Source organism: Malania oleifera, chromosome 1 (assembly GCF_029873635.1).
Source record: "Malania oleifera isolate guangnan ecotype guangnan chromosome 1, ASM2987363v1, whole genome shotgun sequence".
NCBI lineage: Eukaryota > Viridiplantae > Streptophyta > Magnoliopsida > Santalales > Ximeniaceae > Malania > Malania oleifera.
In genome coordinates, this window is record NC_080417.1 from 128,123,749 (window position 1) to 128,144,130 (window position 20,382).

The window sequence follows — 20,382 nt, forward strand, 5'->3', positions numbered from 1 at the left end:
ATAGAGGTGTATCTACACTTCCAACTCGTTGCATAATTAAGTGAACTTTAAAGAGTTAGTCTCTATATTTCTCTACTTAGTCTCTATATTTCTCTACTCTATATAAAAGCATTGAAACTTAGAGGTGCTCCTAAGCTTTTTATGTGGACAGATATTCTTAGGTTTTATTTGAGAGTGAATTTCAAGTTTAAGATTTGAATTTGTACAAGTTTGAATAGAATTTAATGTAATTTTAGTTCATATTTTTATTTCAGTTTATGCAAATTAGAATCAAAATTTAAATTCTATACTTCTAACAATATAGTTATTTTAATTTGGTTAAAAGGGTATTCCTTTTTGCAAGAAATAAGTTTTAAAAACTGTTTTACCCTTCCTAGTTGAAATTTCAAAGGGCTCGATAATGTACTTAACTCCTTTCTTGGTCTCTAAATGAATGGATTTAGATTACGTGTTCTTCGAGTTTTTGTGCAAATGAAGCATTCCGACTTTAGAACTTAATTCATTTAACTGGGATTTAAGCAAATCAGAAGAAATTTCTTTTCTTGGGAGGTTATTTTACTCTCCTTTTTTATCCCTATTAAAATTTGAACAATTAAATTTGAGACTTGTAATATAAAATTTTTAATTCTGTCTATTATAATAAGTCAGAAAAAATCATTCATAAAACCAATTTGATGTGTAATCTTTTGTCTTATATGTTTATATGAACAAACTCCTGAGCACGTGCACTTGCTTACCATATTTTTATTTAATTTTGTAAATTTGTTGATTTATGTGTGTGTATATATATATATATATATATATATATATATATATATATATATAATTTAATAAGTTAATTATTAATTTGTTTTCTCTAGCTCATTATAAATAATTATAATGTTTTTAGTAAATATTATGATGAAATAATATTTTTAATAATAAATTTAATTTTAATAAATTGATTCACAAAGCTCTCGCTTATGGATAGTCCAAAAAAAAAACAACGGAGCATAATGGATTTATTAAAAAATTAAGAAAAGTTATATCTATCTATAATTTTGACATTAGTCATATTTTGATAGCATTGTTCAAGAGGCAACGAGGGAGAGCTCGCAAGGCAGTCGCCCTCTTAAACTTTGTCATTTCCGTTTTTTTCATATTAAATCGAAGATTATTTCGGTATTAAATTTTGACCCCTTTTTTTTTTTAAATAAAATAAATAAATAAATAAATCTTTTAATTTATAGTTTCGTGAAAACATTTGATGTGATATATACTTCGTCTAAGCAAATTATAAATCCTCACTAGTTGCATCAACTCATATTCCTTCATACATTCTTCGTCCTAGAATTCTACACAAATGAAGTGATCAAAAGGTTTATGAATGAAGTTATCTAACCAAGCAGATGCTTATTTTTTCTGATATCACCAAACCTTATGCACTGAACCAAATGCTTATCAATACTTATTATTATTATTATTATTATAAACCAGGTACTTATGATCTTTAAAAGGGAGACATTTGTGACCTAAAAAGACTTGCATACGTACCAGGACCGTAACCCCTAGTGAGCTGCTCAATAGTGACACCAGAACCATGTTCCAGGTCACATACTCAAATCTTAAAAATGAAGAGTGAGTAGGTTTGAAATATCAGAGAACAGAGCATGCCCATCTACCTGCACTGAATTTCTTGACAACTATGCTATGGATCAAAGGCAGTCCAGTCTACATTCCTGGACACTGAACCATTCTATTTAGACATACGCTTTTGCTGCCAGATTTCCAGCACTGGATGGATTATACACTTGCTCAAAAACTGATACAAGAAAAAGAACCAAGCCCGATTTGATACTGGAGCAAAGGAAGTGAAATTGAAATCTAATCAAAAGTTGAAGGAGTCATTGGATCGATACTTGCTCCTCATATTGTAATGATCAAACTTTGGATCATCATAACCCACCGCCTTCATCTCAACAGGTTTTGGCTCTGACCCAGCTGCACCAAAAACCACTTCCCCGCTTTTATCCCGCTGGCGGTGCCGTGATCTTTCTTTCTGGCTCTTTGACCTGGATTGGCCATAGGGAGGAGGAACCTCACCAGTTCCATAGAATTCTGCAAATTCGTGCCGTCTTGAAGACCGGTGCTTGCTTGGCAAAGAGGGATCCTTGGAACTTGAGGATTTCATCTTTGGGGGCTTGATTTCTGAATATTTATCGCCAACATTTGGGGCATGAGCCTCCCGGGTTTCAGAAAGAGGAGCAGGGGTTCTCTGCTTTTGAACTAATGGGGGTTCAGCTTCATCTTCAGGCATCCTAAGGGTGTCTTTTAGTGGAGTGAGGCCTTTCTTGGAGCTCCTTGGTTTGAAACGAATGGGGACGAAATAAAGAAAGATGCTACCCAATGCTTCCAGGGCTAGTTTGGACAAATCCAAGATAAGCTGTCCGAATGATGGCCATGATGCATCTGGCTCCTCTTTTACATTCTCAACAATAGGAGGAGGTTTCTCCTTGCTTGGTTGGTCTTGAAATTCACTCTCCGAAGGCTGCTGAGGCTGCATTAATACATTATACCAAGCTTAGCCCACAGGAGTATAGACTGTAAAAGAAAATTCATAGAAAGATGCTAATTGGCTGCAGCTATTAGATGATCAGATCAATTACATGAAAGCAAAACAGACATGGTGAACAAAATCAACAAATATGGCAAACTATCACCAAATGATGTCCAATTAATCAACTTCCCACAAAAGGGAAAATTGGACAATCTAGTCCAAAAAAGAGTCTGACATGTGAAACTGCTCATTATCACATCATTTACAACCAGCTGTTATGGATTCCAAATGCTTTGCAGCAAAGATGAGCATAGTTCTTCATTAAACAAAGAAAAGGCCGAATATGCTTGGTTGCCAAAATGTTAGAGAAGTAGAATATTGGGATCTCAACTATTTGTAATTGGAATAATTGTTTTGAGATTATAATTTTTCATCTACTTTCTTCCATCTAGCAATCTTTTAAACCATAAGTGAATGCTATAAGGCAAGGGTTTTACCGTCCTTGAGAAAAAAGAAGGTCCATATCCCTGCTGAAGCATGCAGAAAGCGTATCCCACCAACACAGCACCAATAACCATAATGACATCTGCAAAAAGAAAGCAAGGTTCAATGAAGTTTGTTTTATTTTATTTTATTTAGTTATTTATTTATTTTTCACAATGCAGCATATGCCAGTAATAACTGCCGAAATTAAGTGAATCAAGACAGAATTTGTGATAAATACATTTAGGCATGGTCATTACCAAAAACATATAATTTAGCATTAGAAGAAAGATAATTCAACTATTCAAGTATCCAACCTACTTGATTAGCTAAAAAAAAAAATATCCAACCTACTTACAATTCAAATCAAGCTGCAATGACTAAAAAATCACTGCCAGAAAAAGCTCTATAATCTATAGGCAAATCTATTCAAAAACATAAAGGCAAAGGGCACTTGAAATAACTGTCAATACAGTCCCTGAACTCGGCTTGAATATTAAAAAAGAGAGTTTTGTTCTTAAAAGCTATCATTGCGCAAGATTTGCTTCCTCATCCATGTTAGCACTTAATATCCATTAGACAGCTTAAATACAAATCTGAGCAAAGGCATTGTGCTCTACAGACACAGAACACAGACCAATACATCCATAATTGGCAAGCATGGGGTCTACAGATTAGTGGACTTGGATTCTCGGAATGTTAAAAAGCAATAACAATACAACAATATTGTTATAATCATTTATTAGCACCTTCGACAAAGGCCACAAAGTTCTTTAACATCAATAATGAAGCACAGTAGCACACATATTTAATGTAGTACTTTCTAAGTTCAGAATAGGTTTGCGTTGGCATAAGACTGCTACCATTAACCTTCCCAACCCAGATAAGCAGGAGCCTTGTGCACTAGGCCCAACTTTTCTTCTCTCTCTTGTTTTCTTTTTCCTCATTTTGGTATTGCAGGGAGAAGCAGGCAGTGGATAAGGACATTTAAGAGTTTCAATACTAATATTTCCAGCAGTATCAGATTGTGAAACTTACTAGGATAGAAAATGCACCAACTAGTACAAATGTCAGTCATGCTAGTGTTGAAGAGAAAATGGGTGCATAGCAGTTTTAACATAGCTTTCTACATATCCTTCTTCATGCTACCTACTGAAGGGAAGTACAAAACCAATAAAGGAAAACTTGTTTTTATTTTTTTCATACAAAATTTGCGTAACATCAAAGGGAAAATGGTTAGAAATCTTTACAATGCAACAACAATATGATTTGATAACTCCACTGATTGCAGATGAGAATAAGAACTCTTCAGATCACACTTTTTATTGCAACTTAGAATAAGAACTTCTCGCCAATTATTATTATTATTTTTTTCTAAAAGTGAAGAAAAAGACATGCATACATTACATTTTAAGTTAAAATCAACATTAAATTTAGCACCAATGTACTACCTCTGCAATGAACACATGTGAAAGTCCTAATGATATTCACATAAGCTTTGTAAAATTGCCAAAGTTACCCAACAGGTGTATCAAACTCCAAATGTGTACAAGGAATTTATTCATTCCCTACCACAGCAAATCAACTTGATACTAATAAAATATAACTAGAAATTTCTTGTCAACTTCTAATGAATACGAGGAATTTATTCACTCCCTACCACAGAAAATCTACTTTAGATACCCCCAACCCCAGTTCAATTTCTCTCCAGAAGAATTGATCATGCCCACGTATGGGATGATTTGACAGTCTTGGACTATACTACTTGATTCTTGACTGGAGATTGACCAGATAATGCTGCTTATGTACCACCCCCAAGTTTGAGTTGAAGAGCACCCACATGGCAATTGACAACAATGTCATTTTCACAAAATTTGTCCCATGTTCAAACTGCATTTTTAATCGACCGAATACAAGAACAAATGGGAAGAAATTGAAATTATATGATTAATACAAGAAAACTTGCCACTGAACCGTTAAATTGTAAACGATGATCAACAATGCATTCTCAAACAAAAAATATTACAGTGCAATGCATATTCGTAGGTGATATATTCATCCACTCAATTGGCAATTTGACAAACTGTTGAACCATCCTATGATTCTGTCATTACCAGTATATGAAGCAAAAGTATGATATGCTCCTACCCAACTTCATGTACTTTTATTGTTCAACAGTGCAGGAACTTAAGCACTACATTGTGGCAAAACAAGACAAAATAATAATAATAATAATAATAATAATAATAATAATAATAATAATGAATATATAAATCTTAACTATAATAACCATCGCTAATATTCATCTTTATCATTTTCCCCTTTTCATAACACTAAGTAAATGGAAATGATAGTTCCATCACAACCCTGGTTTGGCATCATTCAATGCCTCATGATATCCACATCCTAATGAAGTTGAGAATGATTTTTTATAGTTGGATAACAATAATTATGCGATAGTAAGTGATACTTATTTTTCATGCTAGAAGCGGAATACAGATGAGGTTAAGGTACTTCCATTATCATACCAACAACAATGATAATTATGAGACAACTGGTTTTTTATTCTATTGATTACTGAAAGTTGACATTTTCAAAAACATGCATACATCGTCAATAGAGAACTGGAGGAATTAAAAAGAAAAAAAAAGATGTAAGGTAAACAAAGTCTTGTTAGTCTCGTAAGGGATAATAAGGGGTGTGATTAAAGAGACGATGGTGGTTCCTTCAGAGGAAATGGAAAAAGCATTTTTCAAGGGTACAAACAATCTGTTGGACGGTGATTCTTTGATGGCGATAGACTGAGTGAAGCCTGGTTGTTTAGGTCCTTGGGCAATATAGTTAAGAGATTGTAGACTTATCAGCAGAGTGTGGTTCATTGTTGAAATATTTTCTAAAATATATTTAATGCTATGTGGGGATGTCCCACATTGGAAAAAGTGAAAAAGGAAAATTCATTAATAAATGATAAGGTGGAATATTCTCTTAAAATTGGTTAAGAGATAGTGTTAGTATGTACCCTAGGATGGTGTTTCGCACCGTCCGCACGCGCGCGCGCGCGGCGTGGGTTGTAGGGCGCTAGTGGCGCATTTAGATGGCGCACAAGCACTTAGCACTTTGCATGCTTTCATCGTTGCGAGATTGTGATCGTTGATCATGATCGGATGGCTTAAAATTAATCTTATATTTTTATAAGATCATGTGGTGCGACCAAGGAGACACAAAGGGCGACTAGGTCAAACTATTCCAGAGTACTAAATTCACAGAATGGTTCGACCAAGGCACGGCCAAGAAATCTTCGAATTGCGACCTAGTCAGCTGTGCTATAAACTGTACATAGAAATCTTCCAGAATGTGTTGACCAGGGCGCGACTAGGAAATTATGGAGGTGCGACTAGGTCGATGCACATAACGCTTTGAACAGGTGCAACTATTCAGACCTTTGTAACTTTTGGGAAAATGCATAATTCTATCTATTTAAAGACAAAATTAACTCCACGAAATACATAAAAATTTCGTCATTCTTTCCTTCTCTTTCTCACATAAAATTTTCACAACTTATATCTTCTTCAAATCTAGGTTCTGTAATCTATAGAAATAGAATACCAGAAATTTATTTCAAATTCTTCTAAGGGTGTTTGTGATCAATTTTTGTTAGTGTCTAACGCAAACTGATATCAGAATTATATTATGGGCTTCATTGTATCGTAGAAACGTATTTGCTGACTCAATACACACATCTAGTGGGGACAAATAAAGTTTTAAGGAAAACGACATTATAACGTGCCTTGAAGCATTTTCTATTCTACAACTAATTTCTCTATCTTTTTTCTACAATCTTAAAACGTCATTTCCAAAATGGCTGGTTCTTCAACCTTGAGGGAATTTAGTACGGATTTTGTCAAACTTGAACGATTTGATGGAAACAATTTCAGGCGCTGGTAGAAAAAGCACTTTCTTCTTGCAGGTCTCAAAGTGGTGTATGTTCTGACCACCCCCAAACCTGTTGTGAATGAGAATGAGACTTTGGCTCAAGGACGTGCAAGGATAAAATGGGAGCAAGATGACTATATATGCAAAGGCCACATTTGCAATTCAATGTCAGACAATTTGTTCAATCTATATCAAAATATGGCTATTGCAAAAGAGTTGTGGGATGCACTTGAAGCCTTTGCAGGATGCACTTAAAGCTAAGTATTTCACAAATGATACAACTAGTAAGAAATTTTTGACTAGAAAAATTTTCAATTATAGCATGGTTGATAATAGGTTTGTTGTAGAACAGTTTCATGAAATTATGCATATCCTTAACCAGTTTAATCAACATAACATGAAAATGGATGAATGCATTTATGTTTCGTCTATTATTGATAAGTTACCTCCATCCTGGAAAGATGTTAGAAAATCTTTTAAGCACAGGAAGGATGATATGTCTTTTGAACAATTGGGCCAACATTTCCAAGTTGAGGAAGTGTTTAGGTAGAACTAGAAAGGTGCAGAAGAGCATACTTCCAAAGTGCATATGATGGAAGAAGGAAGGAGGCAGTTCTACACAGCCCTAACATCTCAAAAAAGGGAATCTGAAAAGAATGTTCAATTCTGTTAAGAATAAAAAATAAAAAATAAAAAAAGGTTCATGCTTCCATTATGGAAAACCTGGACACTACAAAAATGAGTGTCATCTTCTCAAGAAAAAGCAAGATGGAACAAACTCTAACAAGTTTGTGGCTATGATTTTTGAAATCAATGTTGTTGAAGATGACTGTACATGGTGGATTGACTCAAGTGCAACAAGGCATGTTTGCAAAGACAAGAGCTCAAACTCAAAGTATGAACTGGTGGAAGATGGCAATGTTCTCTACATGGGAAATTCATCCATAGTTGTAGTCAAAGGCAAAGGAGATGTTACTTTTAAATTTACTTCTGGAAAAAGTTTAACTCTCACTGATGTATACCATGTACCAGATATTAGGAAGAATTTAGTTTCTGGAAGCCTACTTAATAAGTTTGGCTTTAAATTAGTGTTTGAATCTGACAAATTGGTACTCTCCAAGGGTGGAGTCTTTGTGGGAAAGGGCTATATGTATGTGGGCATGTTTAAGCTTAATATCAATAAAGTGAATGTTTCTATCTATATTGTTGATTCACTTTCTTTATGGCATAATCGTTTAGGACATGTTAATACTACAAAATTGCATGATATGGCTAATATGGAATTAATTCCAAGATATGTAAGTGACATGGATGATAAGTGCAGTGTATGTATTAAAACCAAAATAACCAGAAAACCTTTTCCTAACAAAACTACTAGAATTTATTCTTTACTTCAATTAGTGCATAGTGATGTATGTGATTTGCATGGCACACCTACCATAGGAGGCAAAAAATATTTTGTAACATTTATAGATGATTTTTCTAAAATCATATGCATACTAAAGATGAAGTAATTGATAAATTTTAGGTTTATAAGGCAGAAGTTGAAACCCAATGTGACACTAAGATAAAGTGTCTTAGATCGGATAGAGGAGGTGAATATCACATCCCCGCCTATTGTGAATCTGTAGGTGTGATATATGAAACTTCTGTAGCATATACTCCACAACAAAATGGAGTGGCAGAAAGGAAAAACCGAACATTGATTGAAATGGTCAATGCCATGATGTCAAATTCAGGACTAAGTAGTGGTTATTGAGGTGAAGTCTTACTAACGACATGTCATATATTAAACAAAGTTCCTTTAAGAGGACTAAGACTTCTCCATATGAGTTATGGAAGAAAAGAAAGTCTAATTTAAAATATCTTAAAATTTGGGGCTGTAGAGCAATTGTAAGGCTTCTTGAACCTGAGATAAGAAAATTAGGTGAGCGAGGAATAGAGTGTGTACTCCTTGGCTATGCTGAACATAGCAAAGCTTATAGATTCTTGGTAACTAAACCATATGATTCTATAGGAGTTAATTCAGTGATAGAATCCAGAGATGCAGAATTCTATGAAAATAAGTTCACTTCCATACAAAAGGTTAGTGATCAAAATAAATCAGTGGAGACTTTGAAACATGGTTTTAAATAAAGGCCGCAACCGTTACGTAACGCCGTTAGATAACGGTTTTTTGGGTTACCGATACCGTTACAAACTGCGAAATCAGTAAGAAGAAAAATCACAGCCATAGCGACCGTTACGGATTGCGACTGTTACGTAAAGGCCACTACGGCCATTATGTAACTGCTATAAGACTGTTACACCAAAAATTTTACTTTATTTTTTACTTTTTCTTCTCACTTTTTCCCTCTTTTTCATAAATCATTCTCAATATACCATGTGGCATGAGGGGGGAAAGATTATAATGAGGATGACAATGTTACAAAATTTACTATTTCTTTAAATAATCACAATAGATGAATTAATTAACAATTTGAAAATACTAGTTAGGAAAATATTTTATTTTGATATTGTAATGTGATATTTTTGTTCTATATTTTTCAACTTCTACCATCTTTCTTTTCTAGCTATTTTATATTTGTATTATTTGTATGTCTTATGTGTCTAATAGATTAATAAAGTGTATAATGTATTTTGTTCTATTAATTAATTTAGCGCACATAAGAATTTATCACAGATAAGAACAATGAGAAGTATAAATACACACACGTACGTAATTTTTCTATCAATGGTGGTTTAAAACAAATGTAAACTTGTTGTCCTTACCAAACAACTTAGTTACTCGAACTAAAGGATCCAAAATACACTAAAACTCTTTCTAGGAAGGGCTAAAAGCTTAAAACATGCAAGTGCGCTAATATGCACAAGGTTGTGAGTGCTTCAAAAAAATTCACGACCGTTACACCCACTTCCCGTTATGTAACATCCGCTACTCTCGCTTCCTGTTATACCCGTTACCGTTACATTACGCTACCCACAACTGCGATTTAAAACCATGCTTTGAAATCACTTCGTACTAGTGGTGAACCTTCTGAACCTAGTGAACCTAGGAGGAGTAAGAGGAGGAGAACAACAAAGTCTTTTGGAGCAGACTTCATAATCTACCCTAGTAGAAGGTACTATAGAATCACACTCTAGACAAGCTATAATTTCACCAAGTGTGGAATCAGATCCTCTTATGGAGAGGCAATGAAGCCTCAAGATTCTACATTTTAGAAAGAAGTTATAAACGATGAAATGGATTCTATCATGGGTAATAAAACCTGGAAATTGGTTGATTTACCTCTTGGTTCAAAACCAATAGGTTGTAAATCTTCAAAAAGAAAATGAAGGTAGATGGAACAATTGACAAGTTCAAAGCAAGGTTAGTAGCTAAAGGCTTTACACAAAAGGAAGGCATAGACTACTTGAATACCTATGCTCCAGTTACTAGGATTGCAACTATAAGGGTCTTGCTTGCCTTAGCTTCCATCTACAAATTTGAAATCCATCAAATGGATGTAAAAACTGCATTCTTGAATGGAGAATTGGATGAAGAAATTTACATGGAACCTAAAGGTTTTATTATGCCTGGAATGAATATAAAGTATGTAAGTTGGTTAAGTCTCTTTATGGACTTAAACAAGCCCCAAAACAGTGGCATGAAAAATTTGACCAAGTTACTCTTTCTAATGGCTTTAGGATACATGAATTTGATAAATGTGTATATAGTAAGTTCAATAAAAATAAAGGTGTAATTATTTGCTTATATGTTGATGATATGTTAATTTTTGGTACTGATATTGAAAGTGTTGAAAGTGCTAAGAAACTTTTGTCATCTAGCTTTGATATGAAAGATATGGGTAATGCAAATGCGATTCTAGGTATTAGCATAATTAGAAACAGTAATAAATTAATTCTCACCCAATTACACTATATTGAAAATATACTGAAAAAGTTTAATGACTATGACTGCAAACCTGTTAGCACACCTTTTGATGCAAATTTGAAATTATATCCTAACACTAGTAGAGCAGTAAATTAGTCAGAATATGCTAGGGTTATTGGTTGTTTGACGTATGCTATGACTTCTACTAGACCTGATATTGCATTTGCTGTAGGTAAATTTAGTAGATATACTAGTAATCCTAGTGATATTCATTGGCATGCTATATATAGAGTGTTAAAGTATTTGAAAAATACTATAATTTATGGCATACATTATGAAGGATATCCTACTATTTTAGAAGCATTCACAGATGCCAGTTGGATCACTGATCATAATGATCATACATCAACCAGTGGGTGGATATTCACCCTTGTTGGAGGATCTATCTACTGGGGTTCAAAGAAGCAAAGCCTTATAACAGATTCTACTATGACATCAGAATTTGTGGCTTTAGCTTCTTGTAGCAAAGAGGTAGAATGACTTAGGAATTTGCTATTAGAATTCCATTTTGGCCAAAGCCTATGCCACCTATATCTTTGCATTGCGACAGTGACACAACTTTGTCATGGGCATATAGTAATACATATAATGGTAAATCCAGACATATTAGCCTAAGACGTAGTTATGTGAGGCAATTAATTACTGATGGTGTAATTACCATAGATTTTAGGAGATCAAGCCAAAATTTGGTTAATCCATTAACAAAAGGACTTGCAAGAGACATGGTCTGGAAAACATCAAAAGGGATGGGACTTAAATTCGTAACCCATAGTCACCAATGATGGAAACTCAACTCAACACTTGAAATTTTCAAGCTCTTGAGTTCAATGAGCAAAGTACATCATATGTAGTGACTAGAAGTACTAAAATGTATATGTGCCACATAATTCATCCCAAGGAAAATAGTGATTTGTACCTGTAATGTGAAAAAGGTGAAGATTAAGCTTAAGCTCTTTATATGATTATAACAGGTTTTGTGAAGTCCTTTAATTACAGGGGTACTTTTGATAAACCTACCTATATGAGTTTCAAGAGGGGTGCTGCTTCCTATGAGAAATAGATTTATCTCTAGAATCTAGAGCACTTATTAAACTAGGATATAGACACAAGGCCAATCCACACGTCGGCTTTTGGTAACACCCAAAGAAATGATAATTTGTGTGTGCTATGTATCCGGTTAATCAAAAGAAGATTGCTAATTCAAAGTTCGTCTACTACGTAATCCTGATTAACTTTGATATGTATTCACTAAGTAAAGGTTCAAATTCTAAAAACACCTTCATTTATGCATAAATTTTCTCTTACCTGAATAAATTGTTTTTCATCTATATTTTGAAAATGGTGGGAGAATGTTAAAATATTTTCTAAAATATATTTAATGTTCCACATTGGAAAAAGTGAAAAAGGATTAATAAATGATAAGGTGGAATATTCTCCTAAAATTGGTTAAGAGATAGTGCTAGTATGTACCCTAGGATGGTACTTCACATCGTCCACACAAGCACGCGCACGCACGCGCGCAAGTAGCGTGGGCTGTAGGGCGCTAGTGGCGCATTTAGATGGCACACAAGCACTTAGCACTTTGCGTGCTTGCATCGTTGCAAGATCGTGATCATTGATCATGATCGGATGCTTAAAATTAATCTTATATTTTTATAAGATCATGTGGTGCGACAAAGGAGACACAAAGGGCGTCTAAGTCGAATTATTCCAGAGTACTAAATAATAGCAGGTTTACAGAATGGTTCAACCAGGGCACGACCAAGAAATCTTGGAAGTGCAACCTGGTCAACTGTGATAGAAACTGTACATAGAAATCTTCTAAAATGTGTCGACCAAGGCGTGACCAGGAAATTATGGAGGTGCGACCAGGTCGACGCATATAACGCTTTGAACAGATGCAACTGTTCAAACCTTTGTAACTTTTGGGAAAAGGCATAATTTTGTCTATTTAAAGACAAAATTAACTCCACAAAATACATAAAAATTTCATCATTCTCTCCTTCTCTTTCTCACATAAAATTTCCACAACTTATATCTTCTTCAAATCTAGTATGTTTTCTGCAAAAATAGAATACCAGAAATTTATTTCAGATTCTTCTAAAAGTGTTTGTGATTAGTTTTCGTTTGTGTATAATACAAATTGATATCAGAATTATATTCTAGGTTTCATTGTATCCTGGAAACATATTTTCTAACTCAATACACACCGATCTAGTAGGGGCAAATAACGTCTTAAGGAAAACGACATTGTAACGTGCCTTGAAATATTTTCTATTCTGCAACTAATTTCTCTATCATTTTTCTACATTCACATATGCAGCAAAGGCAACTAATCAAGAAGCTGTCGGTAGGGCTAATAGGGAAGCTTTAACCTCAGAACATTTTTAAACGCATGTTTATCCCCCTTGAGTGGCCTAGGCAATATGGAGTCCTTTCAACTGATTTGCATTCCCTAAATATTTTTAATTTTGGGTGTGTTCATAATATTTGTTGACGTTCGTTTTGATATGGATTCCACAGTGCTTAATAATTTTGACTCATTTAGACTGTATCTTCAATCAGTTGCTTATGGAACCAGAAGAAAACAAAAAGCAATGCAAATAAACATATGACATGGGGCTCAAACCTGTGGCAGAAATTGAACTGTACTGGTAATCGCAATCCTCTTGATTGAGAGAAATTTGTCGAAGAGCAGCATTTCCTCTATCAACAACCAATAATGAACAGGTAGGCTGAACATATATGACATCAAAATCAGTTGAGAACATTGCATGCTCACTTGGCCCATCTCTGTACCCTGCAACATTTGATTTCCCTCCAGCAATTGTCGTTACACCTGCATAGAATTTCAGGACTTGAATCTTCTTCACAACAAGGAACAAAAGTTGGAAATGCGTGGTCATTCACTGTCAAAGATCTTATGATGTGCCAAATATTACAAAACTTTTTATATTTCATTGTAATTTTCAGTTGATTGTAAAATGCTTGACATTTGAAGATTTTAGTATTCACCAAACCATGATCAATTACAAAATATAGACTTAGAACCTTTATGTTTTTTTTGCTTGGCACATAGAATTAGAAATAAAACCCAGCATATAAGGACAAAGGATTAGTATCAGAGTGATATCAGTCATATATACCCCCTTCTCCTATCTTTCTGATCGCAAGATTTGAGGTATCAGCAACATACACATTCCCTCTATCATCCATGGTTACACCTTTAGGCTGATTAAAGCGAGCATCGCTTGGTTTTCCATCCACATGTCCCTTGTAACCTTGAAATGACCCAGCAACCAATCTTGCCCTACTATCTGCAACCATAAGAACAGAAAGATAATAATAATAATAATAATAATAAGCACAAAAGTCATAGAAGAATAACATTATTTTTATCAGTTCACAATCCAAAGGATTTTTCAGTATCTCCCACAAATAATCATCCAATTCGTGGCAAAGATAACTAAGGAGGATAAGTAAATTTATGTAATGTTATTCTGTCCCCGTTTTTTTAAAGATTACTCTAACTAACTGAAATGGTCGGATTAGACTTCAGCTGAAACTATGTGTTCTTAATTTCAAACTAACGATTACATTTTTTTTTTTAGAGGCAATTCCAAACTAATGAGTACTGTTTTCTCAAGTTCAAACTAATGACAACCTTGCGCTTTGAAAATCTTATGCTGCATTTGATTCATGACTGGAAAAGCAGCCGTTAACTTCATATTTCATTTCCCAAAAAAGAAGTTAATGGAAACACTAAACTTCTTTTTTTTTTCAGGTCATTTTTAATTGTTGAACGCTTGCATTATTTGAAAAAGAAAAAAAACACTTCTCATTGTTTATTTTTGAAGCCCATTTTAAAAAAAGTTTAGGTATTGGTAAAAACTGCATTACCAAATGCCCACTTTTCCAATGCCCCTTCTTTAGATTTATGTTTTGGAAGCAGGAAACAGTTTTCTGAAAACAATATCATTATCCCAAACAACTCTTTCCTCAGCAACATAAAAGGGCACAAAAGGGACAGAAAAGATGCCATTTTTACATACTGAGCTCAATACAGATGCACAATTACAAAAATTGGGGCAGACTACAATGAATCAACAATAAAATGTTAAAGAAGGTCAAGGAAATGAACAAACATTGGGACAATGGAGGTGTAATCCGAACAATGTTGCTGCTAATGGCATCAACGGCAAACAGTTCACCATCCTGCGAGAGGCGGATAGAGTAAGGTACAACACCAAGCTCGTTTCCTTCCACAACAGTTTCAACTAAATAACCATTCTCAAACTGGAGAACATTCCCATCTGTCAAACAACAAATCCCACAATCAGTAATTAGTTTTTAATTCCTTTTCTTCTCATCAAGGAAAACCTTCACAGAGAATCAGAAAACCAGAAAGTTGACCTGATTGGGGGGTTTTGGAGGAGGACCTGGTCCATCTCAGAAGAGAAGACAAGTGCTTTATCAAAGGTCCTGCATAAGCAATAAGTGCAAATACAATGGAAAAACATAATCAAAACCCATTGGTTAGACAGACTGATGAAACCCAACTGTCTCTGTGAGTGACAGGGAGATGGGTTATACCTGGAAGTGCAATGTAAGCAGAGTAAGAAACTATAAAATACGAGTGTTCTATGAAGGTTCCATGTTAAGAAGAACCCTTCAGAAGAAAGTAGGAGGGTAAAATGCTCAGAATTGAGGATAACCATCAACCGAACAGATCAAAATAATAATAAAAAAAAATCATCACGAAATTAGAGAGAGATGGGTACAAACCTGCAGGTGCAGCATGAGCTTGAAATTGGAGAAGATAGGAGACCACAAGGGTCAAGAAAGCGAGAAAGAGACGGGATTTTCTCATGGCTTTCTCAGCAAACCAAACAGAAAAAAGGGTGACGGGGAAAGGGAGATAAGATCAAAAAGAGGTCTAATTTTCAAGAAGAACTTGCAAGTCTGCAAATTATGGCAGGAGAAACGTGGAGAGGAACTGAACTACTCAGAACTCTTCACAGTTTGCAGTGAGGATTTGGGTGGGAATTGCTCAATCAACTTTCCCTTTCTTCGTGTATTTTTCTTCAGCCATTAATTTAATTTTATCTTTTTTTGTTTGGGTTGTCAAATTTAATCTAATGCTTTTTTAAATCTGACTGCAGAAAGAAAGCAGTGCGACAGTATCTTTTGTGTGCGCAACAGCGTAGGCCAGTGAAGAAAAGTGCTTTTTGAGTTCTGAGGGAGAAGCACTGTGGGAAAAAAGCACTTTTACCATTCTTTAGTTGAACCACGCACGCCCCCCTGCCCAATCAGAACGCATCTATTCCCGCCCACTCATTCTGCATTCCATAATTTGCAATTAATTGTCTCTACTTTTTAAATTATGTGTTTGGGAAAATAGAATATATAATTGGATGAAAATAAACGATCTTATTTAAGATTTTTAAAATTTCAAAAACCTAATTAAAAAGATGTAAACATTTCTTCATTTTCAATATTAAAAAAAAAAAAACTCAGTACAAACCCTATAATTAAATGTTAGGACACCCAGGGTGTAGTTCAGATAGTAGTACGGGCTGCGGGAGTGTCTCTCACGAGTTCAAGTATTCAAACCCTCCCGGGTTCGTTTCTCCCCCTAAATTCTTGAAATTTACCTCCCTTTGGAGTTATGGGGTCGGCTTCAAGGGGCGCGGGATTAGTCACGTGAACCATAAAACGGATACGTGGAAACCCGGTGTGTAATCCAAAAAAAAAAATGTTAGGTCCGTGAGATTATTGAAAATTCATAAAAAATTTGTTTTGGTTTTATCGAATTTTAATAAAGATTTGTATTCTTTTGTGGAATTTCAAGAAAGGTTAGCATTTTTATTAATACTAACAATAGAAGGCGTGTCGTGTCGCATACATGCCTAACTTAATTTTTTTAAAATAAAAATCATAATAAAATCATAATTTATATAAAATCGAGTTGTATTTAAGATCATGGTGATTTGTAAATGCAACCACATCAATTTATTGGGTTTGCTTTTCTAACATGGGCATGTGTATGTAAGTAATGCACAAGCCTAATGGCAACAAGTTATTGTTCATAGTGAATCAGTGTTAGATATATATAAAAAGGTGAATTTAATTAATTTATAAAAATAAACAAAATTAAAATTATAAAATTTAATTAATTATATAAAAAAAGCAAACAAATATTAGACGTGCAATGCGCGTGTCCATAAGTTTTAAAAAATAAATTGAAAAGGTAATGCAAATGAAATAGAAAGAATGACCGAAATCACATTAGGGTCCAAGAAAGTTGCGTCTCTCATTTCTTTCTCTTTTTTTTTTTTTTAAATATTTAATTATACAACCAAATCTAACCTAAACATTGATGTTGAGATTAGGGATTAACAATTTAGTAATCATAGTTTGTACATGCTTTAGGAAGAATCATTCAAGCAAACCTTCAAACATTTAGCAACATCAATTTGAATCATTCAAAGCTAGGAAGAATCATTCAAGCAAACCTTCAAACAATTAGCAACATCAATTTGAATGTTTAATTTGAAACATTCTATTTCCTGTCGTCATCACTTTTGCCACCGAATAATTTTTAGGATTTCTTTTCAAAAAGTTATAATTTTTTATGTGAATATTGTATCCTTTTTCTAAGAGTTGTCTTAAACTTAAAGTGTTTTTCTTTATATTAGACTTATAGTACACATTATTAATGAATTGATGTCTTTCATCTTTTAGAAGAATTAATATTTCACATTTCCCCTTTTGGTTGAATCTTGGACAAGTCCCCAACTGCAACATTCCCACTTATCGATTCATCTAACTCCATGAACAAATTCTTATTTCTGCATATGATTACTCACTCCATTGTGAAGATACCATGTGTTCTTTTCTTATCCTTCATCTCCTATGCTAGTAGTAGGCTCCAATTGTTCCTTTTCTTCTACAATACAATCGTTCATTTTTTGAACATTGTCGGAAGTTCTACACTCATACGAATAATGGTCATATATGTTGCAATTATAGTATCTAATTTGAGATTTGTCATACCTTTGTTTTCTCAAATTTGATCCCATTCCACATCCTTCATTGAATTGATAGTTTTGATTCCTTTCATCATTCTCGGATGAGTTGGAATAACTTATTCTTCATCAACCTCAACCATGGCTACATCCATGACCTCTTCTTTACCAACTTTCTTCTCTTTGCTTGAAAGAAGGTTTGGTTTGAAGAACCTGCTCCAATGGTTCTTACTTCTTCTTAACAAGATTTTCTTCATAGGCTTAGAAAGACCCCATGAGCTGATCAACTGTTAGGGATTCCAAATTCTTTGATTGTTCAATGGCTATAAAAACATCATCGAATTTTGGGTCCAATGATCACAGGATTTCTTCTATCATCCGAGCGTATTTTAAATTTTCATCATATCTTCTCAATTGATTAACAGTATCCAAATCTCTTGAAAAATAATTAGAAACTAATTTAGAATCTTTCATGCGTAGTGTTTCAAACTCACATCTTAGTGTTTGGAGACAAATTTTTACGATTTTCAACTCCTTTTGTGATTTTGTAGGTTGTCCCATGCTTGTTTTTGAAGTTGTACTAACAAAATTTTACTAACAAAATTTTCAAATATAACTTCATCACCCTCATTTTGTAGTTTTACATAGCCTTTTTTCAACAATCTCCCAAATATCTTGAGATCTAAGTAGGAATTTCATTCGAATACTCTTAATTGTCAAAATTATCTTTGATGAGGAGAGAAACTTGAAATGGATTTGCCGTCATTTGAAATATGAGACACACACTAAACTCTGATACCAATTTGTAAAAAATAAAAACTACAAAGTAGATTGAGAGAATGGATAAATGATATAACACTTTAATGTTTTTTATTTCACTTGATGCATATAAATTGACTACATCAGTATTTAATGGACTTCACTTAGAATATAGTACATCAGTATTTAATGGGCTTCACTTACATCTCATGAATCCATAATAATTAATATTAACATATTTATTGTAGTCTATTTATGTAATTATATGAATTTCCATAGATACATCTCCCAATTGAAAAGACTTTTCATATACTTAAACCCAACACAATGAATATATGTCAAGTTTAATTAATTAATTAATTAATTATTTATTTATTTATTTTTAATTTCTAACAAAATATACACTAAAAGCATGTCTTCTCTGAAACTCCTACACATTATAGATGATTTAAGTTTAAGAAGTATGCTATTTTCTTTCACTATATATTTAGGTTCTTTAAAAAATAACAAAAGCAACCATTGGAAGCATTTCTTTCTTGAAGCTTTTTATTTGTGGGATGGTCTCTGCTTCTTGGCTCAAGTTGCTCCCAACAACTCACTACCAATCACATCATCATCATCATCATCATCGTCATTATAATTATATTTATTTATTTAATTAAGAATTTTAGAATAAAAAAATATTAAATTGCTTACTCTTTGAATTCTATTAATTACTTATTATTAATAGCTTTTATAATTATCATTTTTCATGTTGTCAACAATGAAAAATCATTAAAAACCCACATAAATAGGAAAATTGTAGAAATTAAATTTATTTTTTTTTTGAAAATGCTAGATTGTTTTCTACAGTTTTAAGGTTGTGAGGCTTTTTTTTTTCTTATAGCTTTCCATAGGGGATAGGGTTCTACATTTGTGTAAAAAGGTCAAAATTTGAGAAATTGAAAAGATCAATAGGGTAGGATTTTTTTTTTCTTATAATAATGAGCTGAGATAGACTTCTTGGTTTGTTTGATGTGCATACTTTGCTAACTTGACACGTTTGGTTGTCATTATTTAAATAATAAGGCTTCTCTTATCATGTAATTTCAAATTTAATTTAGTATTTACAGGCCTTTTTCTAATCAATTTGTAGATGGATCTCAAGCCTTTAGTTGTGACTGTGTATAATTTTGAGTATCTTGAGATGAAGATGGTTTCTGTCTTCTACGAGACCACTCAATGGGAACAAGAGTTGTGCTTATGCATGTTCTTGTGAATGTTGAAGTAAGGGTAGTTTCTATTTGTGCGAGACTATCCAATATTTAAAAAGGAAAGTGAGTAACATAAAAAATGATAGACTAATTAGGTTTTGCTCGTGGAACGGTTGTAGGAGGTGTTAGTACCTTTTGTTTGCATAATTGTACTTCTAAGTTCGGCTCATGCAGTTTACATGGACTTTGACTATCAACTCCTTCACCCTAAGTGTGACTAGAAGACCAATTAATAGATAGTAATTAATTAAGTGATCTAACTGCACATAGGATAGTAGGGACTACATTAATTTAAATCTTAAGTCGTATATCACATTTGACATATTCTCATCTCGAGTTCGATATTCGAGTTAACATGGTTTGAAAATTCACCCTAATAAGTGTTGACCCTTTGGCATATAACAGACCACTACTACAATAATTATTATGATAATTCATTCTTATCATGATAATAAC

At 33.6% G+C, this 20,382-nt stretch overlaps 1 protein-coding gene across 1 annotated transcript; it reads right to left on the reverse strand.

Moving 5' to 3' along the window:
- Nucleotides 1–1,434: 1,434 nt before the first annotated feature.
- LOC131151187 (uncharacterized) lies at nucleotides 1,435–16,075 on the reverse strand. Its single transcript, XM_058102438.1, has 7 exons — nucleotides 15,672–16,075; nucleotides 15,300–15,368; nucleotides 15,032–15,199; nucleotides 14,033–14,203; nucleotides 13,516–13,725; nucleotides 3,034–3,122; nucleotides 1,435–2,536 (listed from the first exon to the last, which is right to left on the reverse strand). Exons 1-7 carry the CDS (start codon nucleotides 15,754–15,756, stop codon nucleotides 1,868–1,870), a joined length of 1,461 nt encoding a protein of 486 aa, XP_057958421.1. The 5' UTR covers nucleotides 15,757–16,075; the 3' UTR covers nucleotides 1,435–1,867.
- Between the last annotated feature and the right edge of the window lie 4,307 nt (nucleotides 16,076–20,382).